General features: G+C 44.2%; 1 protein-coding gene and 1 long non-coding RNA gene across 5 annotated transcripts; one reads left to right on the top strand and one right to left on the bottom strand.

Annotated features, from left to right (window-relative positions):
* Positions 1-1,090: 1,090 nt before the first annotated feature.
* Positions 1,091-27,412, bottom strand: LOC120373454 (acyl-coenzyme A synthetase ACSM3, mitochondrial-like). 4 transcript variants are annotated; one of them, XM_039491864.1, is made up of 16 exons: positions 27,175-27,412; positions 26,404-26,548; positions 22,344-22,461; positions 19,485-19,760; positions 16,952-17,165; positions 13,845-14,052; positions 13,089-13,232; positions 11,956-12,112; positions 9,257-9,336; positions 8,891-9,014; positions 7,220-7,300; positions 6,972-7,073; positions 4,676-4,803; positions 4,491-4,590; positions 3,481-3,600; positions 1,091-1,949 (listed from the first exon to the last, which is right to left on the bottom strand). In XM_039491864.1, the coding sequence occupies exons 4-16, from the start codon at positions 19,680-19,682 to the stop codon at positions 1,863-1,865; spliced, it is 1,743 nt and encodes a 580-aa protein (XP_039347798.1). In that variant the 5' UTR covers positions 19,683-19,760; positions 22,344-22,461; positions 26,404-26,548; positions 27,175-27,412; the 3' UTR covers positions 1,091-1,862. The 4 variants fall into 4 exon arrangements, with proteins under 4 accessions (XP_039347798.1, XP_039347802.1, XP_039347801.1 ...); XM_039491868.1 differs by lacking the exon at positions 7,220-7,300; XM_039491867.1 differs by lacking the exon at positions 26,404-26,548.
* Positions 10,349-22,523, top strand: LOC120373455. Its single transcript, XR_005585545.1, has 3 exons — positions 10,349-10,525; positions 17,034-17,305; positions 22,397-22,523. It is a non-coding gene; the product is annotated as an uncharacterized LOC120373455 (long non-coding RNA).

The following is a 27,412-nucleotide window of genomic DNA, read 5'->3' as shown; positions in this document are numbered from 1 at the left end:
TTTACATAAACCATTTGCTATTTTCCCAGGCCCTCAGCACTACCACAGATGTGCTCATGAGTGCCATATTATAGCTAAGGCTACATTTTAGGCACGGGTATTTTTAGTAAAAGTCCTGGACAGGTCATGGGCAATAAACAAAAATTCATGGCCTGTGACCTGTCCATGACCGGTACTATATACCCCTGACTAAAACTTGGGCTGGGCCACAGGTGCTCTGGGGAGGTGTCCGGAGGTGCTGCAAGTACTATGGGGGGTGGCCCAGGACTCCCACTGGTGCTGGGAGGTGGGGCAGCATGTGTCCTGGGACCCCTGCTGGTGCTGGGGGGTAATGGAGGAGGGGAGAAGGAGGAAAGTTGGTGGTGCTGGCAGGCTTCCTACTGGGCTGTGCGCAGCTCCCCGGAAGTAGCCGGTATGTCCCTGTAGCTCCTAGGGGGAGGGAAGGCCAGGGGGACTCCACGCGCTACCCCTGCCATGAGCTCGAACTCTGGCTCTGCAGATCCCATTGGCTGCACAGCTCCCATTGGCCGGGAACCGCAGCCAATGGGAGCTGTGGGGTGGTGCCAGAGGGGGGCAGAGCCCCCAGACCCCTCTGCCTAGGAGCTGCAGGGACGTGCTGGCCATTTTCAGGGAGCCCCTCTCCCCTGAGGTAAGCACTGCCCTGCTCCCCAATCCCCACCTCTGAGCCCCCTTCCCCACCTAAACTGCCCCAGAAGTGGCCGGTGCGACTGGCCCAGGGGCTGCCTGATCTGCTCGGGCAGCCCCGGAGCCAGCCATACTGGCTGCTGCAGAAGTCACGGAGGTCATGGAAAGTCACAGAATCTGTGACTTCCGTGACCTCCGTGACAGACATGGAGCCTTAATTAGAGAGAGTTCACAGCAGAACCAGAGATTCTGAGATAAAATAACACTTTTCTTGTACTTGCTGGTTTACCAGTGTTTTTATATTACCTCTAAATGTAACCTGCTTTAGTCACAAAGCTCAGTTGTCTTTCATGTTCTTTTAAAAGAGTAATAAAAAAAGCATATCACAGTGTCTTCAGCATGCGGGTTTACTCTTAATATACAGTCCTGTGCAATCTTGGAATCAGAGTACTCCCCCACAGAGCACAAGTAACATTGACCTCAAAGGTGGTTTGTACCATGTCAGGGAAGCAGTGAGACCTGATGCTGCGAACAAGAATAGTGTCTACTACCGTGGAACTCAGTAGGATAATATTAATGGCTGCAAGCACTGGGCCCAAACTCCTAATAATGACTAATGAAGATGCTGATGTAGATCATAGCTTGAATACTGGAGAGGAAAATCTGGTTGTTACAGCAACATTTTGCGACCTAACAATTTCACAACCCAGGAAATCTTTTATTTTTTTAAACTAACATACACAAAAAGATGGTGGCTGATAGAAGACAATATAGCAATAATTACCACCTCAAAAACTTATCTAGTATTCTATAAAGCTAATTTGACCATTAAAAATAATTGCACAATATTTTCACAAAACAACATTTGCCAGCAGTGTAACAGTCAGTATTGAATGATAAGGCATAGATGGAAAATAATCAAACAGAAAGATAAAGAGGAGTTTAGGGTCTGATTCTCCTCTCACAGTATTGCCTTCAACAAAGTTTCTCTTGATTTACATCAGTGTAAAAAGTAGGAGAATCAAGTCCACTGAGTTTCATAACCATCTCAAAGCCCCAGAACATTGCAAATTACAGCAAACAATGACAATGCCTATTCCTCATCACAAATACTATCTAGCTCCTTCTGACATCAACAGAGAACAGGTCATAGCCTGAAGAAGCAATGAATGATTATAGCAGAAATAAAAATGTATGCTCTTAACTCCACAACAAAGCTAAATTCTCTCCCACTCTTTCTTCCTTAATTCCTTCCTTTGGATTTTCCCAGAGATTGTCTTTGGTAGCTGCTGAACAAATTCCACCTAATTTATAAAAAATAAAAATAATAATGAAAAAATAGCAAATTAAATGTGGTTTGGTGCTGTCTTGCTTTCTGGAACAAAACTTCTATTGTAAAGGTTAGGGATTCCTTCAAGGTAAACCATGGCGAAAGTCCACCAGCATTCATAAAAGAATGAGCTCCTTGCTAGGGAAATGGACCAGCCAGTTGCTCACTTGAAAGCTAGGGGAATTTTGCCATTAACTTCAATGGGAGCAGGACTGGACCTGTAATCCACTGAAGTGAGGTTTCTTTTTCAGAGCACATACTAATTGAATATATGAGAGAGAGATATGTCCCAGTTACGGCCCTGATCCTGCAATGGGATTTGATAGTACAGACTTTTCCTTCCGTTAGGACTTCAATGAGACTCTGCCCTGCCTTCAGTGGGTGTCTATATGGCTATAACAGCTAAATAAAGTGCTACTGACGAACCACCCGATGTTGGAGTACCCACTCAAACACCAAATGGAAATGTAAAGCCCTTCAGTTATAAACTGTGAGCTTGATGCACTGTTATCCAGTTTTATGCAAGTCTAACAGCCGATACCAATGTAATGACACCAGTGTAAACTGAAGTAATGCAGTAGTGAATCAGGCCCAGTGTTTGGACTAAGAGCCCTGTGAACAGTGGGTGGAAGCAATTTATACATACCAAGCTTAGTATTAAGTTTTTCATAGGTAAGCTAGAGATAAGAACCGAATTCCACTGATGATACCAGCCTAGAAACACTGATGGTAGATTCTAGTTCTTATCTCTAGTTTCCCTATAAAAACCTTAATACTAAGCTTGATGTGTATAAATTCTGCATACATCAATAATGATCAGTCTGATACAATCCCTTTTTGACTCTGCAGCACCCACCCAGCATAATCCCTAAACCTGATCCGCAGCTGGGGTAAACTAATATAGCATTATTGAAGTCAATGGAAGACCACCAATTTACGGCAGCTGTGAGCTTGGTCCATTATGTACAGTATTACAGTCATTTTGTTATTCCACCACATGAAGCATCTTCTCTATTATATTATTGAAAATTCCTGAAAATAGTTTTTAGAATTTCATTATATATTGTGAAATTATATTTAATCTATAAAATCTGATTAATTTTAGGATCATATATAAAATTTGATTAAATGATGAATGCAGCTTATCTTTCTCCCATGAATAGTTCCACTGAAATCTGAGAAAGATTTGTTTCTACTATTCCAAAATAAAAACACCTAACAGGCCAGATCCCCACCTGGTGAAAATATCATAATTCCATAGTCTTCAACAGAGCTACACTGATTTACGCCAGCTAAAGATCTGGTCGTATGTTTCAAAATTACATTGAAAACCTGACTAAAAGGTAGTGGGGATAATAGAAGAAAAACAGAGGAAAATATTTGCTTACTAAAAAGTAAAATCTGTTTACATTTCTAATCTGAACTCTAGTTTTGATCAGAACAGTTTTAATTTTGGGGTACACTGTCAATAGTTACTCTTATATTCAGCACTTGGAGGTACTTGCCTTTCTGGGATACTTGTATGGTGCAGTAACCTTTTTGACATGCTCTTGCAGCTCCTTAGTTAATTTTTCTGGATCATGTGATGCAAAGTCAGGAGACAGAATAACAAAGGCTTTCACCACCTATAAGACATAGTCAGATGTCGCCAACATCTAATATTTAATCACATTTACAATGATCAAACTGAAAAAGATAATTTGCAACATTAAAATTGCTTTCAAGAGAGGAGTATAAGATTATGGGCCAGATGCTGGCATACAGTAAGGCTCTTTGTGCCATTCAGGGCTTTAAAACTGCCCCAAGTAGGCATCTGAGGACTCATCCAGTCAACTATGCCAGCTTTTTACCACCTCTTCTTAACACGCAGCACAGGTGGAGATAGGAGGGGTGTGGCTTGAGCACAATGCTCTTCAATGGTTCCTGGCTAGCACAACAGCTCTAGGGCACTATTTCAAGTTAGTGGAACTTAGAGCAGCCCTGTGGCTGCTCTTAGGCATGCTGCAGCACAACTAAGGATTGAGCCCTATCTGTATATAAGTATATGCCTATGCATAAACATCAAGCAGTTTTCAGCTAAGGGCCTGTTTTGCAAAATATCCCATTAAAGTCAGTGGGTCTGATCTGTTTCACCTGTGGAACCCACTGGAATTCACCGAAATCACTGTGGTTGCTTGGCTGTATATGGGAGTAGAATTAATCAATTTATTTTTAAACAGCAAAACAAATAACATAACACTAGTCAGTTTTCCCTAGAACGTAGGGTCAGATTTTTTCAAAGCACTTAATCTGTGTACGCACCTAACTCCCTTTAAAATCAATGGGAGTTAGCCACCTTAACTTGCTTAGGCTCTTTGAAAATCCCACTAGGCAACTCTCTGCATTTTTAAGTGATTAAATACATTTGAAAATATGGCTTTTAGCATGCCTAGATTTCCTTGACAGCTATAGTTTATTTCTAAACAAGTATATACAGTAGGTGTTTTTGCATAACCACTAATATCAACCTTATTACCTCTCCTCTGATGGGATCTGGGCTGCTGACAACAGCTGCTTCAGCTACTGCCGGGTGCTCCATCAAGGCATTTTCTACTTCAAATGGTCCAATACGATACCTAGGAGAGGAAATAAGAGCGTGGTATTTACAAACTGTTCAATGTCTGGCGGCTTAGTATGGAAACCCCATAGAAACAAACTTACCCAGAAGATAAAATGACGTCATCAGCTCTTCCAACAAACCAGAAGTATCCATCTTCATCCACAATGCCCCTGTCTCCTGTGATATAAAAATCCCCACGTTCTGATGCAGCAGTTTTCTCTGGATCATCCTGACAACAACAAAGGAACATCTCACAAATGGGAATGAACCCTTAGGATCCAATCCAACTCCCACTGAAGTCAATGGAAAAAATCCCAATAGACTTCAATGGGAGACAGATCAGAACCTCAGTGGTGTTTAACCATAAATTGTTACTTAACAGAAGAAGGCCATAGTTACTCTGTCAGGAAAGGTTTCATGAGAACTCACCTATCTTTATACAAGATGATTTTTTAAAACTTTCAAAACTTTTCATAACTTCTTATTTTGAACCTTTTCAGTCTTGCTGTAGTTCATACAAGTCTAGCATGATCTAATCTACTATGAATACATTCTGTATTTCTGAGATCAAGGGACTTTGTATTAGAACTGTGCAAATGATTACACTTGAGCTGCAGGAGTACTGGCATGCAGCCCTAACGTGTCTAACTTGCCTGTGAACCAGCAGTGATTTATCTTTGCCATATGCCAACAGAAGCATTTTGCAAATTTCTTTTTGCTCCAGCTAGGTGCCCACAGGCTTTTCCAGGCACTTGCTCATAATCTCTCCATTTCAAGCCTGCTTCACTGGGACAGGCTGCATGAGGCAAGTCAGAAGGTGGCAATCACGCGTGCAAGAAAGTCAGTTAAACACATCTGGCATATATCTTTACACATTACCTACCCTTTTAGCCAGCTTTTGCAGGTACAAAAGGGCCATGTATATTTTTGTGGGCACTCCCACCGTCTGCTCCTTTGAAAAGTCAGCCCTTAAATCCACCTTCATAATAGCATGATTCAAAAATCAAGTTGGAAGACTGAGGTTGGGGCGGCTCTAGGAATTTTGCCACCCCAAGCACAGCAGGCAGGCTGCCTTCCGCAGCTTGCCTGCTGACGGTCCGCTGGTCCTGCAGGCCGGCGGACCCTCCGCAGGCAAACCGCGGAGGCAGCCTGCCTGCCACCCTCACGGCGCTGGCAGAGCACCCCCACGCGGCTTGCTGCCCCAAGCACGCACTTGGCGTGCTGGGGCCTGGAGCCACCCCTGACTGAGGTGGAGGAGGAGACAAAGAATGAGAGAACCGTGTTCTTCATTAAATGTACCTCCTTGCAACGAACCATTAAAAACATTGAACTCTGGGCCACACTCGCTTTTACTCACACTTTCCAGGGCCAGCCTGCCCCACCCCCATCCAAGGATATGCACTGGAGGAAGGGCAGGCAGCAGTCCTGCTGTGTGACGTCCCTTAGATATCTCATGGGGGAGAGAGTATTAAAAATCTGCCAGGTTTTCCACAGGAGCCCTATCAGTTGAGGCCGAGTTGGATCAATGCATCCCTGGCCATAGTCACCTGCTTCTTAGAGTATGGCTAGAATGCAGTCACTTAGTGTGACTGCAGCTCGAGCCAACATACCGAAGCTAGCTTTAGTCTAGTTAGCTCAGGTCCTGGAAGAGTGAAGCTGTGCCAGCACTGGTTTCAGCACAGGCTATACCCTCAAGTAATTACCCAGGGTTTCAGACAAGGTTGTACAACCTGCGCTGAAGCTCATGATGCCCCGGCTTCACTGCTCTGGGACCCGAGATAGCTATATTAAAGCTAGCTCAGGTATGTATACTTGGGCTACAGTCACACTGTATGATTGCTGTAGAGCAAGGGTAGGCAACCTATGGCACGGGTGCCGAAGGCGGCACGCGAGCTGATTTTCAGTGGCACTCACACTGCCCAGGTCCTGGCCACCAGTCCAGGGAGCTCTGCATTTCATTTTAATTTTAAATGAAGCTTCTTAAACATTTTGAAACCTTATTTACTTTACATACACCAATAGTTTAGTTATATATTGTAGACTTATAGAAAGAGACCTTCTAAAAAGGTTAAAGTGTATTACTGGCACACAAGACCTTAAATCAGAGTGAATAAACGAAGACTCGTCACACCACTTCTGAAAGGTTGCCAACCCCTGCTGTAGAGACATATCCTTAGTCCCCCAGTGGAGGAAATATTGCAGAGGCTTTCTGTCTCAACCTCACCCACAAGTACACTTTCTGCCTCTGGTTGCAGCAGTGGAAGTCCTGTTTATGAGACACATGAGCTATTGTCTTTGGAAGGATATAGACACCCACAGCAAGATACTTTAAAAAGTTATCCATATATTTAAGATGTGGCCTCAAAATCTGAATAATTTCATACAAAGTTTCCTTACCACATAGTGAGAGAAAAGACAAAATGGCCTTGTTGGTTTGATTCTGATGGCAATATCTCCTTCTTTCCCAGGAGGCAGAATGTTAGCATTTTCATCTATTACCTAGAATGAGAGAGAACCCCTTCTGAATGATTTAATGTCTTTCTGTTAAACAGAGAGTTGTACTGAATTAAATGTTGAGAGAGAATCTTGTGTTGTGTGGGAACTTTCTTTCTTCAGATTGAAAGTGACCAGGAGTATGAAAATACCTGAACATCATAAGGTGGAGATGCCTTTCCCATAGCACCAGGTTTAATTTTCATGCCTTTGCAAACTGAACATATCAAAACCTGTAAAATAAAATTGTATGTGTGCAACAAAATACAGTGCTTGATGTTTTATTTAGATATGAACATTTGTAACTGAAAATGTTTTGCATGATCTATTTTACTAGTAAACATTTTGTAGAAATATTCATTTGAAAAATGAAAAATTGTGATTTTAAACACAACAAGCATGATCTTCAGTTGGTGTAAATCAATATTGTTCAAAAGAAGTCAATGGAGTTATCCTAACTTACACCAACTGAAGATCTGGCTCAGTGGGATAAAGTCTGCTCTCAAATATACTAGTGGAAAAAATCCAGATTAAATCCCTTGGACCTCAACCTTCTCTCATTTGCATTTGTTTTACACCACTTTAATTCCATTAATTACAAAGAAGTATGTCTGTGTGAGAGAAGTATCCATTAGCTTCAAAGAAATATCAGCCTGAGAGAAGAATTTCGCCCAGCAGCTGATATTTACTATTGGCTACATTATAATGATTGTGAGCATATACAATTGGAGACTTTATTCCTGTATGTCCAAATCTTCCCTTGCACAAATTTTTCCTACAAGAGTGCTGGTGATTCTACAAGTTTAGACACGTGGGGCTTAGGTGTCCTCTCACTTAAACCTGCGTAGATCTGAAGTGACTCCACTGATATCAACAGAGTTAAGTCACTGTAAAAACAAAAACAAACTGGTGTGACGTCAGAATTAGGCACATGGAACTTCCTGCCAGTTGTTCCATTAGGCAGATAGGATTGTCTACCACAGAGAACTGACTGGGACTCATCCCTGGAAACTCATGGATCTCTGAATACACACCTGAAGCCAGGGCCATCAGTGCAGAGGCTGTGTGCCTCTGTCCTGCTTCCTCATGCCCCAGCCCAGCCCAGTCCATAGGTCTGGCTCATTGCATCCCCACCTGTGGAGTGGGGTTCACTGTCAGGATCAGCATTTATCTACACCTGAAACCCCCTAGAGTTGAGAGGGAATATGTCACACAAAATGATTATCTCCCAGACCTGGCCTGGTTTGTTTCCTCCCAGCTGAGTTTGCACAGGGTTGGAGGAAGAAGGGAATGTTGCTGTGTAGCCAGTATGCCCTCCTTACTGCCCCCTCCCTCCAGCCAGATTGGCCACTTTGGGTCCCCTGCACTCAGAGGCAAGATATACCCTTATTGTGTTTTTGGAACACATTTAATGAGTTAATTGCATAGCTAATGGCCCCTTTAAAATCTGCTGATGAGATGTTTGGCTGAAGGAAAACATGCTGCCTAATTAAATTCCTAGGCCAAAATGTTCAAACTTAGACACCTAAATCTATGTGTAGGCTCCTGAATAAATATAGCCTGATTTTCAGAGATGCTGAGAACCCAAAACTCCAAATGAAGTCATTGGGGCTGCAGGTGCTTAGCACCTTTGAAAATCAGACTACTTTTATTCAGGGGCCTACATATGGATTTAGTAGCCTGGTGTTAGTTGCCTATATTTGAAAATTTGGGGCCTGTTTTCCTGGAAAAAGCAAGAAACCTACCATATGGATTTGATATCTTTCCTCATTAGCTTGAGTTAGAATTAAGTTTATTAGGTGTGTGATTGAATGCAAACGTACTGTTTCAGTCTGGCCGTATCCTTCATAGATATCCATCCCTGTTTTGCTTTTCCATTTCTTCATCACTTCAGGGTTGAGTGGCTCACCCCCACTTAGGCAGTGCTTCAGGCTCTTGAACTTGTAGCTTAATAAGTGTTTAAAACAATGATTAGGATGACTAATGCGCATTACTATAGAGACTTAGGTACTGGGCTTCATTCACTGCAGCTGTAACTAGTAAAGAACTTACAGAGTGAGTTCAACTAGAATTTCAACCTCTGAAATGGTTATTTTGTTAGAATATAACCTCGCAAAGGAAAAATCTAGGGCTGTGATTCTGCTAGAACATGGTTCAATTGGGATGGTTAGTAAGCAATCTAGATGTACCTGGTAAGATCATGCTGCGCCAGCATGCGATAAACAGTTGGTGTACCACAGAAAGAGGTTATAGGAAATCTGGACAGACACTATGAATGAAAGAAAAGTTATTTACATTGTTAGTTCCTTTGGGCACAGTCTTTTGGTTGTTGTACAGTGCCAAGAACATTTGGGCTCTGGTCTATGATATGGGCCCTAGGCATCATCACAATACAAACAATAAATAAAGTGAATACATTATACTAAAAAGGCACAGGGCTAGAATAATGTCTTGGGAGGTCTGGCGCGGCTATTAAGAGTTCTTGTTCCTTTCTTTTTATCTATATTTATTTGAAAGTTAACTTGCTTATGTTCTGGAGTTAAGCATTTTCCTCCAACAGTGACAGACAAATGCGACCACACAGTGAAAGGCACAAGTGAAGAGAAAGTAATAAAAATATTTAACAATTCTTAACACTTTCTACTCAGAGATCTCAACACACTTTACAAAAGAGGGTAAAGTTTTATTATCGTCCCTTTACAGATGGGGAAACTGTGGGATAGGGAGAAGATGTGACTTGCTCGAGGTCACCCAGAAGCTCAGTGATAGAGCTGAGAGCAGAACTATGTTTCCTGACTCCCAGTCCACTGCCTTTATGTAGAGAACTGGAAAATAGCTGTATTACTTTTTGTGAATATGGTGCATGCTTTTGTGTGTTTGTTTATGATGAGTGACTTGCTACCACACCACAGAAACACTAATGCAATCCCCGTAACAAACCTCATTGCCTACTCTGTCCCCATATCTACACTAGCGACACCATCAGAGGACCCAACCACATCAGCCACACCATCAGGAACTCATTTACCCGCACATCTATTAATGTGATATATGCCATCATGTGCCAGCAATGCCCCTCTGCCATGTACATTGGCCAAACCAGACAGTCTCTACGTAAAAGAATAAATGGACACAAATCGGACATCAGGAACGGTAACATACAAAAGCCAGTAGGAGAACACTTCAATCTTCCTGGACATTCTAGAACAGATTTAAAAGTAGCCATACTTGAACAAAAAAACTTCAGAAACAGACTTCAAAGAGAAACTTCAGAACTAAAATTCATTTGCAAATTTAACACCATTACTTTGGGCTTGAATAGGACCTGGGAGTTGCTGGCTCACTACAAAAGCAACTTTGCCTCTCCTGGAATTGACACCTTCTCATCAGTTATTGGGAGTGGACTACATCCACCCTGATTGAATTGACCCTGCCAACACTGGTTCTCCACTTGTGAGGTAACGCCCTTCTCTTCATGTGTCAATAATATAATGCCAGCATCTGTAATTTTCCCTCCATGCATCTGAACAAGGGTTTTTTTTACCCACGAAAACTTATGCCCAAATAAATCTGTTAGTCTTTAAGGTGCCGCCGGACTCCTAAGTGTAGGTAAAACAGTATGCACATAGATCTCTGTTATTTTAAATCAATTTTTCTGAGAGCTGTGCACCTTTTGGTAAATAAGCAGTGGTGAGCTTGAGCCGGTTCGCACCGGTTCGCGTGATCCGGTTGTTAAATTTAGCAGCCATTTTAGAACCGGTTGTTCCAGGACAACCAGTTCTATAAGGGCTGCTAAATTTAACAAAAGCTCTCCTGCTCCGCCCCCTTTCTCCTCCCCCTGCCCTGCTTCCCGCGAATCAGATGTTCGCGGGAAGCCTGAACAAGCAGCAGGCAGGCAGGCAGGCAGGTAAGCTGGGGAGGGGAAGTGCGGCTCTGCGGCGCGGCCTGGCTCGGCTCCTGCCCCGGGCTCCGCGGCGGGGGCTCCTGCCGCCGGTCCGGGGTCCGGGTGGCGCGGCGGGGGCTCCTGCCGCCGGTCCGGGCGGCGTGGCGGGGGCTCCTGCCGCCGGTCCGGGGTCCGGGCGGCGCGGCGGGGCGCGGCACGGGCTCCTGCTGGTCCAGGCGGCGTGGCGGGGCCTCCTGCCGGTCCGGGGTCGCGGCGGGGCGCAGCGGGGGCTCAGCTCCTGCCCCGGCGTCCGGGCCCCAGCCCCAGCCCAGCTGGGCCCCCATCTCCAGGCAGCAAGGTAAGGGGAGCAGGGAGGGCGTGTTGGATAGAGCCTGGATGGGGTAGGGGTCCTGGGGGGCCATCGAGAATGAGAGGAGGGGTTGGGTGGGGCGGCAAGGGGCAGTCAGGGGACAGGGAAGGGGGGGATGGGTCAGGGGTCCCGGGGTGTGTGTGTCAAGGAACATGAGGGGTTGGATGGGGCACGACCCCCCCCGGGGGGGGAGGAGGGAACCGGTTGTTAATATTTTGGCAGCTCATCACTGTAAATAAGGTATACTATATATTGAAGAAGCTGCTTTTACCACCCCAGGCTCCTGAAGGGAAACTCTTTCAGGTGCCAAGCCTGTTGGGCCTGCTAGGTATCTCGGTTGACAACCGGGGGATGTAACCCAGAGACCCAGTAGAGACTAGTTGGATCATGGGGTCCCACCCCCAAAGAGGAGTGGAGGCACAGGCCTGTCACTTGAAAGGGGTGCACTTGGGGGAAACAAAGTCTCAAAAGAGGCAGCCTACCCAGGTATGACACTACTAGACAACATTGCCTCCCCTCATAGTCTCATGATTTTTATGATATTTTAAAGTTACTTTTGATACTATCCTTTTTGACCATCTGCTTTACATATATCAGTTATGGCTGAAACCACATCATGATGTTTTTATTCTTACATTCAGGACGGTTGTTGCCTCAAACTGCAGCATGCTGTGTGTAAAGATACATGCTCCCTGAATCCATGGAGAAAAGAAACAGCCATAGGCAAATTTTACCCAGCCTGGGTCAGACAGGCCCCAACATATGTCAGAGGGTTTCAAATCCAACCAAAACCTGGTGGTAATGACAAAAAAAATCATAATGGAAAAACACTGAATAGAAAAACAAAAGTGATTGTACAAATGGGGAGTGGATGGAATTATTTGTTGTGAATGAACATGGCTCTTTTTTCTGTTCATGAACTAATCCTGATTCCTATGAGGGATTCATTAGTCAGAATTATACTGTGATTAGTTGAATGCTAACATCTATTCATTATTCTTTATACTTGTGTGATTGCTCACCTAAGTCACATGGTTTTGTTTCAGCTTCTTGATGGGAGAACAGATATTTCTTATTCTCCTGTTTAAAAAGTAACTAGACAAATTAAATAGTGAATAAGCTGGTCAAAATATTTTGAATGAAACATTTCTCATCAGAAAAAGGAGTTTCATCAAACTAAAAATTTTCTGTAGGGATCTATTTTGGCAGAATCGATTTTGGCTGAATTTTCCATCAGGAAAACAAAATGAAATATTTTTATTTGGGAGTCCCATGATATGCTGCAGCCCCTCAACCACAGGGAGGGCCTGCAGTGCATCATGGAAGATGTAGTCCATCCAGGGAAGAATGGGGACATGAAAGACCCGAAACTACATTCCCATGTGGCACTCTGGTGGTGAAGGCAGATGGAGAGATTAATGTCCTCCAGCATTAAATATGTTGATTTGAGAATGTTGAAACATTTTTTTCAATTGAAAATGTGAAAAAATGAAATATTGAGAAATTGCCAAATCAAATTATTTTGGAACTTTGTCCCACAAAAAGTTTAGATATTTTGACTTTTCATCCAATTCAGGAGGATAACAAATGTCAAGATATCAGAATTTCCCACAGAACAGAAATTCTGTGGTTTGATCATCTCTACAATCCATTGATCAATCTATTCCTGGTATGAATTTTCAGACAAATAATCATATATTCAATATTTTTTACATATTCATTTTGTAACCATGGATTATCAGAGCGACAAAGCATTTTCAGTACATACCTTCCAGTCGAGGTCATTCCGATACCAAAACTACTGTGAGAATGTTCCACCATTTTGGGGTAACCTGTGGTTCCACTAGTAAAGTAGATAGTCATTGCTTCTTGACTCTTTGTCTTAACAGGGTTATGATCACCATGTGCAGCTCTTCAAAATAAAGACAAGAGTACATCAGAGTGGATAAGCAATCCAATAAAGGAAACTTCAATCCCTATCTAGTTTACAACTCTAGTGCAGGCATTCCTTTTCTCTTCCCAAATTAAACTGCCTATGGTCTCATTCTTAATGGTCACTGGCCAGTAAAATTTATTAGGCCAAATTCTGGCCTTGGAAATACACATAAAACTCCCTTTGCATTCAATAGGAGCTAAGGGCCTGATTCAGTGCTCATTGAAATCAATGGAAAGACTTCTGTTGACTTCAATGGCCCTATGTGTGTATCTGAAGCTCGAGTTCAGCACACTTTTTCAGCAGAATGACCCTGTTCTGTTGACCCTCGCCCTCTATATATTTAAAGCCAAATGTATTTGCATATCTCCTCTCCCATCCCCGTTAACTTTTTATACTTGTATTTAATTTAGTGTTGGAATGCAGACTTGTCAGATAATAAGGCAAGAGCTGGCTCCCCCAAAACACGTAGAATATATGAGTTATCTCAGTTCTGAAACTGCTTTTTAAACAAGGAGGGGTACAATACAAAGCTGGAAATGCCTGAATTTCCATTTGGATGATTAGCTCACTGAGGCAAGACATACTCACTTGAGTAGTTCCTTGAAGTCCAGCCAACCATCCCTGCTGCCTTCGGATACCATTAGCCTGATTTTTAGAAACTGGCACTTGGACACAACTGAGTCCACTACAGGTGCCAGTGTATCATTGGTAATGATGCATTTGGCCTTAGAAGCCTGGAGTCTATAGAAAATGTCATTAGCTGTCAGCTGGGTTGTTGCTGGAATATAGATAATTCCTAGAAGTGCAATAAATGGAAGTTTAAAGGTAGCTGAACATTTTAAAATATTTGGGCCAGATTCTAGCCAGTGTAAGGCCATTGGCTTCAACAGAGCTGTGCCAATTTACATTAGTTGGACATCTGGCCCCTTGTACTTATCCTTCTGTGCTATGCCTTCTGCTGCTGTTATCTTCCACAGCCTTTGAGAATTAATTCCCACACAACTGCCTCTTCAGATTTATTCGTAGTGGTAGCCTATTACCAGGAGCAGCGTTAAGCTACATCAGACTGAAGTAAAGCATCATTATGAATCAGAAATCCCAACCTAATCCTTCACCCTAGGTTCTTCCTTTTTTATCTTTGCAGAAAAATCTTCTGGGAGATACCGTTATTTTGGTGCCACTACTAAGGCCACACTGTCTGGGGGATGCCCCCTCCTGTGGCCCCACGAGGCTTGCATATCATTTAAACTGTGTGCCTCAGCTTTCTCCTTTGTCAAATGGGCTCTTTTATTAATATTTTGTCATGAATTTGTTTAAATAATAAACAATCAATACAATATTTAAATGTCAAAACATCTTTTAATGCAAAATGGCTCAATATACTACTCCTCTGAAATATTATCTCCTGATAAAAATACTAAGTTTGGAAATTGTTTGAATGCTTTAATTGATGTCACTTATTGACTCTGATCCTGAAAGCACTTAAGCTGTGCTTAACTTTAAGCACATGAATAGTCCCACTGATTTCACTGGGACTGAGTAAGAATGTGGGTATGGCTACACTGGTGATTTGCAGTGCTGGAAAGCCTCCACCAGCGCTGCAATTAGTAAGTGGCCACACCTGCAGGGCACTTCCAGCGCTGCAACTCCCTGGCTGCAGCGCTGGCCGTACACCTCACTCGGCATGGGGAATAAGGATTCCAGCGCTGGTGCTGCAGCGCTGGTCATCAAGTGTGGCCACACACCAGCGCTGTGATTGGCCTCCAGGGTATAAGGTGTATCCCAGAATGCTTTTATAAATTACTCTCTTTGTTTTGTTATGCAGCCTCTCTTTGTTTTGTTGTGAACGAGCTCCGATCGGAGCTCCGAACAAACAGAGCTCCTGTTTGCTGTGATCATCTGTACCTGGCTGTAAACAATCAAATGAGAGGCAGGCAGGGAGAGTGAATGAAACAGAACGGAGGAGCTCCGTTGAACTGCTTATCTAAAAAAACAAACACTGATCACAGCAAACAGGAGCGATCTGTACCTGGCTGTGAACGATCAAATGAGAGGCAGGGGAAACAGCGTTGGATGCAGGGTTCGCAAACATTTTGTGATTTTTCCAATCTCTCTCTTCCCCGCTCCCTGTCACAGTACACCGCGGGGAGTCCGTGTTGGAGGCAGGCTGTTTGCAATTAAGAGTTAAGACTAAGGGGTCAGAAACATGTTCTGATTTTTCAATGCAGGAAGCTAAACACACAGTGTTGGCTCCAAAAATCCCCTCTCTCTTTCCCCCCGCTCCCTGTCACACTAGACCCCACTCCACCCCCCTCTTTTGAAAAGCACGTTGTGGCCACTTGAACGCTGGGATAGCTGCCCATAATGCATCACTCCCAGCAGCGCTGCAAATACTGCAAATGTGGCCACACACCAGCGCTGGTAGCTGTGAGTGTGGCCACACACCAGCGCTGGCCCTGCACAGCTGGATGACCAGCGCTGCAAACTACCAGCGCTGCAAACCGTAAGTGTAGCCATACCCTGTGTGTAAACGTTTGCAGGATCAGGGGCTAAGGCAGAGATTCAGGAAAGCTCTTAAGCAGAGCTATCTGGGTAATGTATTTTTCAGTTTCCTGGGAATTTGAAAAACTGAAAAGATTGTTTAGGATCAAACCAAAACCAAAAATTTTCAAAAGTTTCGGTAAATCATAAAGATGGAAAAAAATTGCTTCACGTCAAATGAAACATTTAATTCAATTCAAAACAAAACTCCTGTCTTGATTTCAAGCATTTTTTATGTTTTTAATTTAAAAAAATGGAAGGAAATTTCTAAATGAAAAGTCATTAAAAAAAAAAAAAGATGATCTAGGTTCAATTCCCAGGTCTACCAGAAGCTCCAAGTGTGACCCTGGACAAGTCATTTAATCTCTCTGTGCCTTAGATCCCTACCTGTAAAATGGAAATAACAACACTTCCTTTAGAGTGACAAGGTGGGTGAGACAGTATCTTGTATTGGACCAACTTCTGTTGGCAAAAGAGACAAGCTTTTGAGCTTACACAGAGCTCTTCTTCAGCTATGGGTAAACTTGAAAGCTTGTTTCTCTCACCAGCAGAAGATGGTTCAATAAAAGATATTACCTCACTGTGACAATCTATATTATTATAGTCACCACTTTTACAAGACTGTGATAAATTTTGTACAAATTATGCCTTGTGAGGTATCATTTGAAATGTCATAATCTGCTGAACATTATTGTTCTGGTAAAATATGTGTATCAACATTGTATATAAAGTTATAAGATTCTACGGTATAGCATTGCTGTAGCATGCTCCAGAGTCATAAAAGCAGGCCTAAACCAGTTTTTCAGAGACAAAGACATATTGGCACCTCAGCCAGCTATCAACAAAGTCAAATGGCTATCACTTAGTTAAGTGATTATTCTGTGGCAAGAACAAGGGTGTGAGTGAGAACTTTACATATTGGCAGTGAAAATGGCTGGAGTTTCCATTTAAACAGACTGGCTGTTGCCTGAACCCCTGCTGAAGAGAATTCTCAAAGAGGGGAGAAAGGTATAAGAATGGAGGACACCCACAATAGACTGTTTCTTGCTGTGTTGGTACAGTGCCTAGTTTAATGGGGCCTGGAATTCAGTTGGGGTCTATAAGCATTACCGAAATACAAATAAATTTAGTCATTTATTATTCTTTGTACTGACCTGTTCTTATGCAGCCCACTGTTATCGACCACCATTCTGGTATCCGGGGTAGCATCACTATAACTCTGTCTCCCTTTTTCAGACCACATGCATCAGAGAGTACATTGGCTGCTTTCCTGGATAGAAATCCCAGCTCCTCAAAACCCCACCTTACCTCATTGCCTTGATCACCTACCCACCAGAGGGCTGGGATGGAGGAGGCTCTCTCTCCATTCTGGCAAAGACAAGAAATTTGGAAAATGTGTAAATAATGCAACAATCAAGAGGAGACCAATGCTTCAAACACACAATTGCTTAACTTCAAGCAGAGGCGCAGTCTCCTTGACTTCAGCAGGACCAACCCTGTGGTTTAAGGTAAGCATGTGTGTAAGTATTTATAGGCTTGTGGGCTTACATCCCAAATATAATATGTGCTTGTTAATCAAGTACATTGGAGAATTTGCTTCTCATCTTCTGAGCTGCCCAAGCTATGCATAACGATGCCTTGTTACCATATGAAATGTGCAGGTTTAGGCCAGCCTGTGGGCAGGTTTACCTGTGAACATGTTTTGCCATAGATTACAATTATGGTTATGGGAAAAGAACTGTCGAGCTCTTTACGTTATTAGTATAACTCCAAGTGTACAAGGTCCTTTTTCTGCTTCCTTTAAACGTGGTCCAGAATGCATAATGAAGATGATTGTTATTTCTATTCAGTAGCGTTTAGAACTACTGTACTCAACACAGCGGTGAGATGAACCCACAGTTCTCTTATTGGTAAACAAGAAATGATCATCATATAAAATTGCACTGAGAAGTTAATAAGAAATATAATGATTCTTTAAACAACAGACCATTACAAGTAACATACGCAGGTGAAAATGTACAGCAGGTCCAATCACGGACTCCCTGTGTAGATAAGACTGTCAGTGACTGCAGGATTAGGCTTAGTGACAGCACAAAAAAAGTTTCTAACATAAATTATGATGGTTTTAGCTTCTCCTATTGAAAACATACAATTATTTATTCTTTTGACATTTTTAAACCTAAGTTCCCCATGTATCTATTTTTATGCAAAATAGCTAAATATATTACTTCTCTTAAATTTTATCCCTGCTAAAAATACTGAATTCAGACATTTTCTGAATGCTTTAATTGATTCCATTTATTGACCATCATTAAGAATAAAAAATGTAGAATGATCCTGCAAAACACTTAGGCATGTGCATAACTTTAAGAACATGATAGTCCCACTGATTTCACTACCTACTGTGTGTAAAGTTAAGCACATGTGTCAATGTTTGCAGAATCAGGCGGTAAGGCATGAATTCAGGAAAGCTCTTAAATACATGCTTAATTTTCAGCCATTTGACTTAAATGGGATGTAAGTGCTTTCCTGAATAGAGATGCTTTCCTGACCCAGGGCCCACGAGCAGAAGGCTAAGCTTGTGGTTAAATCAGAGGATTGGGATGAAGGCGATAATGTAGGTTTATTTCCCAGCTCTGCAACAAACTTCTGTTGTGACCTTGGGCAAGTCATTTAATCTCTCTGTGTCTTAGTTCTCTATCAATAAAATGGGACTACTACTATTTCCCTTCTCAGTCTTTTCTACTTATGCCCTGATCCTAAATATGATCATATGTTGGCATGTGAAGCAGCAAATACTCTTAGTGGCATTTTGACTATTCACTAAAGCTGGTTGAAATTTGGAATTTCCATTTCATAGCACATTTCAACATTCTATAATTTGTTTTCATTCTGAATAACAGCGTGTGAGCAGTAGTAGTGCATAATATAAGATTCTGTGTATTAATGTAAAATTAATAAATGTCATATAAAATGACAAAATTGAAAAAGAGAGACAAGGTGGGTGAGAAGATCTTTTATTGGACCAACTTCAGTTTTTGAGAGAGACAAGCTCTCTCTCACAAACAGAAGTTGGACCAATAATAAATAATAATTGGAGATATACCAATCTCCTAGAACTGGAAGGGACCTTGAAAGGTCATCTAGTCCAGCCCCCTGCCTTCACTAGCAGGACCAATTTTTGCCCCAGATCCCTAAGTGGCCCCCTCAAGGATTGAATGCACAACCCTGGGTTTAGCAGGCCAATGCTCAAACCACTGAGCTATCCCTCCCCCCCTAAAATAAAAGATCTTACCTTACCCACCTTGCCTCTCTAACACTGTGGAACTGACAGCTACAACTAGACTGCATAAAATCAAAATTTAATTTAGAAATTAAATTTTTTTTCAAAATGAAACTTTTAATTTTAATTTTAATGGAAATTTCATCAACATTGATACGATTTTGTGCAATTTTTTGGTTTAATCAAAACAACATTTTTCAGATGGAAAACTTGGGACAAAAGTTTTTCCAGACAGATCAGTTATTTATCTGACACCCTTGAAAGTATCCTATAGCAGCAAAATAGTTATCATCTACTATGAAAGAATCATTACAGAGATCACATGTTTTGGAACCAGTATCTATAACATAACACCAGACAAAAATGAAAGAAAATATTGGAACTAAGGAGACAAAACCTGTTACCTTTTCCATTTGACTCCATTTGTCCAAAACGTCACTTGCAAAATTAAAGTGCTCTGGCAAATCTTTATAGAGGCTCGGGGATTCATAGCCAGAGATATTTTGAGGGGCAAATCCTCGGCAACATAAACTGAAGAATCTACAAGGTGACTTCAGAGTCCAAATTGAGTTAAAAATCTGGAGCTTAAATAAAAGCTTCATGGCACAAAAACCTTGTCAGAGTTCCTGGTTTAGATTATATAAACATCTAAGAAGAATATTCTTTGAAGTGCTTTTGACCTGAAATGAAATTATTTACATAAACTTTACACTGAGAACTGCCTGAAAAAACAAATATTGATGGACCAAAGTAATACAAATCAGTTACATGAACTATGCCAAAGGTCTGATTCTTGTCTCACTGGTGTACGTGGCAAAAGTAGGAGTGTGCTTAACGCCATGATGTTTCCCACAGACCCAAATCCTGGACCCAGAGGAAAGCACCCTCAGCCCCACTCCAGAGCTTGCACCCCCAGCCCGGAGCCCATGTCTACACCCTGAACTCCTCATTTCTGGCCCCACTCTGGAGCCCGAACCCCCAGCCAGAGCTCTCACCCCCTCCTGTACCCCAACCCCAATTTCGTGAGCACTCATGGCCTGTCATATAATTTCTATACTTAGATGTGGCCATTGAGCCAAAAAGTTTGCTCACCCCTGATCTAGGACAATAACAGAATCAAAGAGAAAATATTCAGCAGCTTGGAATTTGTTCTGCTGGTGCCAAAAGAAACTAAGATGCTAGAATTTCAACTTTTGTTCTAAATCAGGGGTCGGCAACCTTTCAGAAGTGGTGTGCTGAGTCTTCATTTATGCACTCTAATTTGGTTTCGCGTCCTAGTAATACATTTGAACGTTGTTAGAAGGTCTCTTTCTATAAGTTTATAACTACCATATATACTCGATCATAAGCTGTTTCGTTCATAAGCTGACCCCCGCCCCAGATGGATAAGTAAACATGGAAAATTTTATAACCCATTCATTAGCCAACCCTATAATTCAGGGGTCAGCAAACTTTGGCTCCCGGGCCATCAGGATAAGCCACTGGTGGGCCGAGATAGTCTGTTTACCTCAAGCATCCGCAGGCACAGAGGTAAACCTAAGTAAACAAAGTGTCCGGGCGCGCCAGCTGTTTATCCTGATGGGCTGGGACAGCAACTGGTGGGGAAATTTTTTTTGGGGGGGAGAAGCTGGGAGTCAGGGGAGTAATCCCTGTGACCACTCCCACATGACCCCACCCCTAGCCATAGGCGGCAGGTTTGTATAATTTTTGGTGGTGCCCAAAATGGTGTTGTCCGCCCCTGCCCCCCCGGTTCTGGCCCTGAAAGCCGATATAAAATGAAGTTACAATGCGTTGGCACCACAAGATTACAAGGGTCAATTAAAAGTGGAAAGTCAGAAGCAGCACTTTCCTGCTTCAATATCCTTACTGGCAGAAGCAAGCTCCAGGGGAGGGACCCTTCCTCTCCCCCTCCCCCCCTGCCCCGCTGCAGCACACTCACTCTGCACCACGGTCACTGCACATGCTTCTAGGGACTCTCTCAGGTCCAGAAAGCCCACTCGCCTCCCCTATGATGGATACCGGGGCGGGGGGGTTGCCATCATGTGTGGCCTCCCCACCCCTGCTGCTGCCCCTGGGTGCCGAGGGGGCGGGGAAGAGAGCTCCCAAGCATGTGTGTGCCTCCTTCTCCCTCCTCTCTCCCTCTTCCCCTCCCCCGGTGCTCCAAGAGGCTGCCTGCCACTGATCTCTATAGCCTTAGGCAAAAGCAGCACAAAGGAGAGAGGCAATGGCTGTTTTCTTTCAGGCAGGGAAGCTCCGAGGCGGGGGCAGGGGAGAAACCCAGCTCCAAATATTGGTGGAGCACAGCCCCCAGCTTTGAATATTCCTGATGCTTGAGCACCTCAAGCCCATATAAGCTGCCGCCCCTGCCCCTAGCCTGGGACCCCCACACTCTCCCCATCCCATCCCTTCCCACTTTATCTGGGGAGGGCTAGGGAAGGATGTCTCTGGCCTGGCTGGAGCTGCTCCAGCAGGCTGCTCCGGCAGCATGGCCACAGCCTGCTCTGGGGGGCAGGGCCAAGCAGCACGGCTGCAGCCTGCCAGGCCCAGAGCTGCAGCTGCTTCGGAGGCTCAGGGCAGAGCAGCGTGGCCAGAAGCGGAGTGACTCTGGCCCCACCTCTTCCCTTCTGGCTCTGCTGCCTCTCCTTGCTCCCTCTTTTGGGGGGAGGGGCTGTGTCCCACCTCTCCCTCTCTATACCCATTCACAGGCCAACCCCCTTCTCTGGTGCTTCCCTTTTTTACTAAAAAAATTCGGCTTATGAATGAGTATATACGGTAAACTATTGTAAGTAAAGTAAATAAGGTTTTAAAATGTTTAAGAAGCTTTATTTAAAATTAAATTAAAATGCAGAGTCCCCCAGGCCAGGACCTGAGCAGTGTGAGTGTCACTGAAAATCAGCTCGTGTGCCACCTTCGGCATGCGTGCCATAGATTGCCTACTCCTGTTCTAAATCTAGGACCCCCCAAGCTACAAGTGAGGTCTAAATTTGGCAAACCAGGTTCTCCCATCCCCATCTGTCTCTTCTCCAACTGATCATCTCAATAATGAAATCCTTCTAACATGGGTCTACTTACAGCTTTCCTATTTTGTAAGATTGAATTGTCTTTTTAACAACTTATTTTATAGGTGAACTAATTAGGCTCAAATTAGATAACAGCATAGTAGTCTATCTATTTTATGTCCCGTGTTTAGGTTCAATGATTTTTAAAGTTTTATAAACAAATAAAAAATATGCAACCAACCGAGCAAGCAACCAAAAACTCACCTAATGATGACTCCAGTTTTGTAATATCTTCTTCCTGATTTTCTGGAATTTAGGAAAGATGTTGAACTTGCAGATCAATTGCCAGCTACTCACATTCCACAGGTTGAACTGTAACACACTGGGGAGAACAAAATCACAGCGAGCTCCTTGCAGGACCTCTTAAGGATTTCAGAACATAGAAGTAAATATTAACTTTCACTCTGAAACACAAGGACGTTATTGCTAAAATAAAGTTTGTTCTAAATGCTGTTTTTAAATAAGTAAACAGGGCATTTCTCAGTGTTCTAAAGCAGATAAAGTTCTCTACATATATTTTCTCTCTCACCTTATGTGGATATCAGACAGAGGAAATATTGCTGATAATCACGGCCACCCAGAGGATTCAGGGGGCCTGGGGCAAAGCAATTTTGGGGGCTCCTTCCATAAAAAAATTGCAATTCTATATTCTCGTGGGGGCCTCTGCAGGGACCGGCGCAAATTGCCCCACTTGCTCCGCACCCACAGGCGGCCCTGGGAAAAATAAACCTTCTGCATCTCGGCACAAACCCAGTTTTGAGAACTTCTTTACAAGGTATCACTGGTTCTCAGCATCAGCTAGTGCTAAAAGGCACTAAAGCTCATTAAAAGGGTTGGACAAATATTTTCCGTCAAAACTTTTTTCTGGATCGAAAACTAGGGGCTTTTAAAAAGCAGAAAAAAATCACTGACAATGTCTGCTTTCCTTCAAAATTTGTTGTGTTTTTTTTCATTGAAAAGCTGAAATTAGGCTGCCAAAACCTGAATATGGTTTGGGGTTTCAGAAGCGTGTGGCCAAATATTTGCTGCTTGCTGTGTTTGATTGTTTAAAGAAACAATAAAAAATTCTGCCTAAAAAAAAATCCAAAACTTTTGAACCACCTCAGCTTGTGACCAAATGCCTGAGCCCATCCAGTCAGAGATTTTTCCAGGTTTCTGATACTCTGCTGGCTTCCTTGACTCATATCTGTCTCCATAACTTTGAGTTCATTTAGGTTAGAATATAAGAACAGCCATACTGAGTGAAACCAAAGGTTCATCCAGCCCAGTATCCTGTCTACTGACAATGGCCAATGCCAAGTGCCCCAGAGGGAGTAAACCTAACAGGTAATGATCAAATGACCTCTCTCCTGCCATCCATCTCCACCCTCTGACAAACAGAGGCTAGGGACACCATTTCTTACCCATCCTGGCTAATAGCCATTAATGGACTTAACCTCCATGCTTTTATCTGTTTCCTAGACACTGGCTCCATGGGGTCCCTCACAAACTGGAGATGGTTACTGTGGGTTTGTCTTTGGTACAGCTTATGTACATACTCCACGACCTGAGAATTTGAGCTTGTTCCAGAATGTGGGATGAGCCTATGTTGTGAAAACTGAAATGCTCAAAATAGCACATGCATGTGAATGGACACAGGGTGCTAAAATTAAATTAACCCAGGGGTTCTCAAACTGGGGGGTCAGGACCCCTCAGGGGTTATTACTGGGGGTCGCGAGCTGTCAGCCTCCACCTCAAACCTACTTTGCCTTCAGCATTTATAATAGTGTTAAATATATAAAATAGTGTTTTTAATTTATAAGGGGGGGGTCACACTCAGAGGTTTGCTATGTGAAAGGAGTCACCAGTATAAAAGTTTGAGAACCACTGAATTAACCCCTCTGAAGCCTCAGGGAATGCAGGGGTGGGGGGGGTGTCTCCTTTGGTAGGGTTGGGAAGGATATTGCTCGTCTCATGTGATCCTTCCCCCAGTGGCTAATTTTAAATGAAGCTACCCTCCCCTGACATGAATCTCCCTATGGCACTGAAATTAAATATAGATTATAATTTGGCATTTGAGAAGTGAAAGGGATGGTAGCCCTAATGGAAAAGCTAACAGCTTGGCTCTTCTGCAAGCCTCAAACTGCTGAATGAGCTTTAGGGTAGGGAAGGCTGTACCTCCCAAACAGCCTGGCCCTGCCCCCTATCTGACCCCCACCCACTTCCTGCTCCCGACTGCCCACCCCCCCTCAGAATCCCCAACCCATCCTGATCCTTTTCCCCTCACCGTCCACCAGAGACCCCACCACCACCACCCCGGGACCCCACCCCTGCTCCCTGTCCCGACTGCCCCGACCCCTATCCACACCCCCGCTGGGTCCTGACAGACCCCCAGAAGGCCCACAATCCAACCCCCCCATTCCCTGTCCCCTGACCGCCCCCCCCAACCTCTGCCCCCTCCCTGTGCCCTGACTGTCCCCAGGACTTCCTGCCCCTTTGCCAACCCCCCCGGCCCTTTACCCCCAGCTCCCCCATCACCTGGAGCCTCAGCGCATCCAGGAGCTTTCCTTGACAGAGGCAGCGTGGCTCTGGTGGGGCCTGAGCCCCTCCCCGCTGACAGCTGCGTGGTAAACTCCAGGCCGAGTGGAGGGAGCTGAGCTCAGCCTGGAGCTCGCAGCCCCGCCCCCTTACCACGTGGCTCTCAGCGGGGTGGAGCTCAGGGGCCCTGCCAGAACCACGCTGCCACTGTCCCGGGAAGCTCATGGATGCACTGAGGCTCCGGGAGAGAGGCGGAGGCGGGGTCGGGTCGGACTGGGGCCGGGGAGGGAGCCTCAGCCATTCTTGTGGGGGCCCCTGCGGAACCCGGGGCCTGGGGCAAATTGCCCCACTTGCCCCCCCCTCTGGGCGGCCCTGCTGATAATACAAATTAGAATCTTGAATAGCATTTTGTGTTTAGATCTCATTTAGAGCTTTTTTGAGCCAAATTAACTGCTGCTCTCACTCCATTCACTTTAACTGGATTGCACCAACAGAAAACCTGGTCCTGTGTGTTTATCTATATTGCTGAATAGTGTTTAATAAATATAAATGTTATGAGTTTGACTTAATCCTCTGACAAATACCAGTAAGTAAATATTTTGTTTGTGTACTTTACTTTTCCTTTATAATGTACAAAAACTGCCTCACAATTTTAAAAAATCGTTTTTCTTCTTGACTTTGTTTTGGGAATTTCCCTGCTTGGGACTCCTTGGAGGATTAGCAACATGCATTCAAAACAGTGAAATGTGGATGCTGAGGAAGGCTGAAAGGCAATGGATTAATGGTTTTGATTCTCGTTATCTTGGTCAGCTGCACCTATTATGGGCATGATAAGGCTAAAGCAATGCCGATATTTGTAGCTAAGCTCAGCAACTGCCTCCATCAATACTGGTTTGGTTTTGGTGGCTTTCTTGGTATATGTTAGCCAAACCTGCAGCCAAACCAGGGCTACTCTCAGCTGCCCCTCTTACAGAGCCACTGTGAATTACCACTCAGGCTTGCAGCAACATCTCACTGCACGTATTTACCCTTTTCTCAGAGGCTGCAATGACTCAGCCTTCCGGCATGCGGCAGTAGCGTATCCCTGGATTAGATGATCCCCAGGGTCAGGTATTTCCCACACCCCACCAGAGATGTAGATCAGCCTGTGCAATAGCATTACCCAACCAGGAAACCTCCTGCTGCCTCGCAGTGTATTAGACTTTATAGACTCCCAAGAGGCTCCTGATCTAGTACCTGTTCCTTCCCCAGCCTTGCCTGAGACCTGTTCCAGTCATGTCCTTGCCCTAGATTGACTTTGCTTCCAATTTTGTTAATGAACCGTGCATCAGTCTTGCCTCTGCCTCCTGCCCCCCTCAGACTCTGACCATGAAGATTTGACCTTTGGCCTGCACTTGGATTCTAGCTATAGTACTGCTTTTGGCTTGTTTTCAGACTCTGATCTCAGTTCTGACCCAAGCCTGTCCCTGGATCTTGGTTCCAGCATTACCCTCAGCCCAATCCTGATTCTACATCTGACTTTGATCTCCACTCTAACCACCAGGCCTAACTATGGGGAGTCAGCGCCTGACAGTTTGCATAGACTCCACTGTATTGTACTGCAGGGCTTTGATGGAACACTTGAGTGCTGCACACCCCTCTTCCTCCTTGAGATAGAGTCCCTGTTCTAGACCCTCCAGAACCAAATTGTCCAGCTGCAGCTAGAGAATGCCTCCCTCCAATAGCAGGAATGTGGTCCAGAAATCACCTTGCCAGAACAGTTTGATGCAGACTGCTACAGGTTCTGAGGGTTTATCAATCAGTGCCGCTTGCTGTTCTTGATGAGGCCATCCTTGTACCCATATGACCAGATGAAGGTGATGCCAGTTATTAGTTTACTGTCCAAAGAAGCCCTGAACATTTGTAAATTGTAAAATACAAGTTAAAGTTAAAATGTAAGAATTTTTTTGTTCCTTTTATGTTTCTTCTCACTTAGTAATGCCTCTGTATGTGGGGAAATGGTCCCGCTACTGTGAGAAATTTTCCTGGCTTCTATACTACCCTGGTGGAATTGGCTGGTGAAAGGATCTAAGTCCTGGCCACAACTCCTTTACCTAGATGTTTGCATGACCTTGAGGACTTCACTTCCACTCTCCCCTGCAGCAGAGTGCTAGTGACCCCGATAAGACTTGGCCCAGGATCCCTGGGGGCTTAACCCCCAGTCTTATTGTGGGTCACCGGGGACAGGGGCTAGGATGTCCCCACTCCAACATACTTTCGTCTCACCGGCCACTTCCCTGACCCACTGATCGCTACATTGAGTTTAAACCACATGCAATTTATTAAATGACAACTGTACACAAATAAGGGGAAAATGGAAAAAGTTAACGGATCCAGGAATCCTGCCCGATGGGCACAGGGACACCGCAAACAACAGTCTCTGGGACTTGAGAAGATTCACAGTCTGTTCCTTACACTGCCCAGGCGTCCTTCCCAAGCCCTGGCTTTGCTGCAAGGATACTGCAGGAAAGACACTCACTCTGCTGGTGGCTTCAGGCCCTCAGGCTGCCTGGCAGGACCCTTCTCCCCAGCGTCAGGCCTCCTGTTGGGGTCATGTCCCCCCCTCAGAGTCCGGCCTACGAGGCCCTCTTCTCTGGCAATGGCTCCTTCTGCTGGGCGCTCCAGCTCCCGGCCCTGGGCTCCTGCTCTGGTTCTGGCCTGCTGCCGCTCTCATCCCAGCCCAGCTTCACCTGCTGCCCATACTCTGCCCTGGCAGC

Source organism: Mauremys reevesii, linkage group 10 (genome assembly GCF_016161935.1).
Source record: "Mauremys reevesii isolate NIE-2019 linkage group 10, ASM1616193v1, whole genome shotgun sequence".
NCBI lineage: Eukaryota > Metazoa > Chordata > Testudines > Geoemydidae > Mauremys > Mauremys reevesii.
Note: the sequence above shows the minus strand (reverse complement) of the source record. Positions and strands in the feature narration are given on the sequence as shown.

Coding starts and splice junctions, on each gene's coding strand:
- LOC120373454 (XM_039491864.1), bottom strand. CDS start 19,682: ATGAAGCTTTTATTTAAGCTCCAGATTTTTAACTCAATTTGGACTCTG. Junction 4,804..6,971: donor GTCTTTTCTCTCACTATGTG/GTAAGGAAACTT, acceptor TGTTGTTGTCAG/GATGATCCAGAGAAAACTGC. Junction 4,591..4,675: donor GACGTCATTTTATCTTCTGG/GTAAGTTTGTTT, acceptor TTCCTCTCCTAG/GTATCGTATTGGACCATTTG.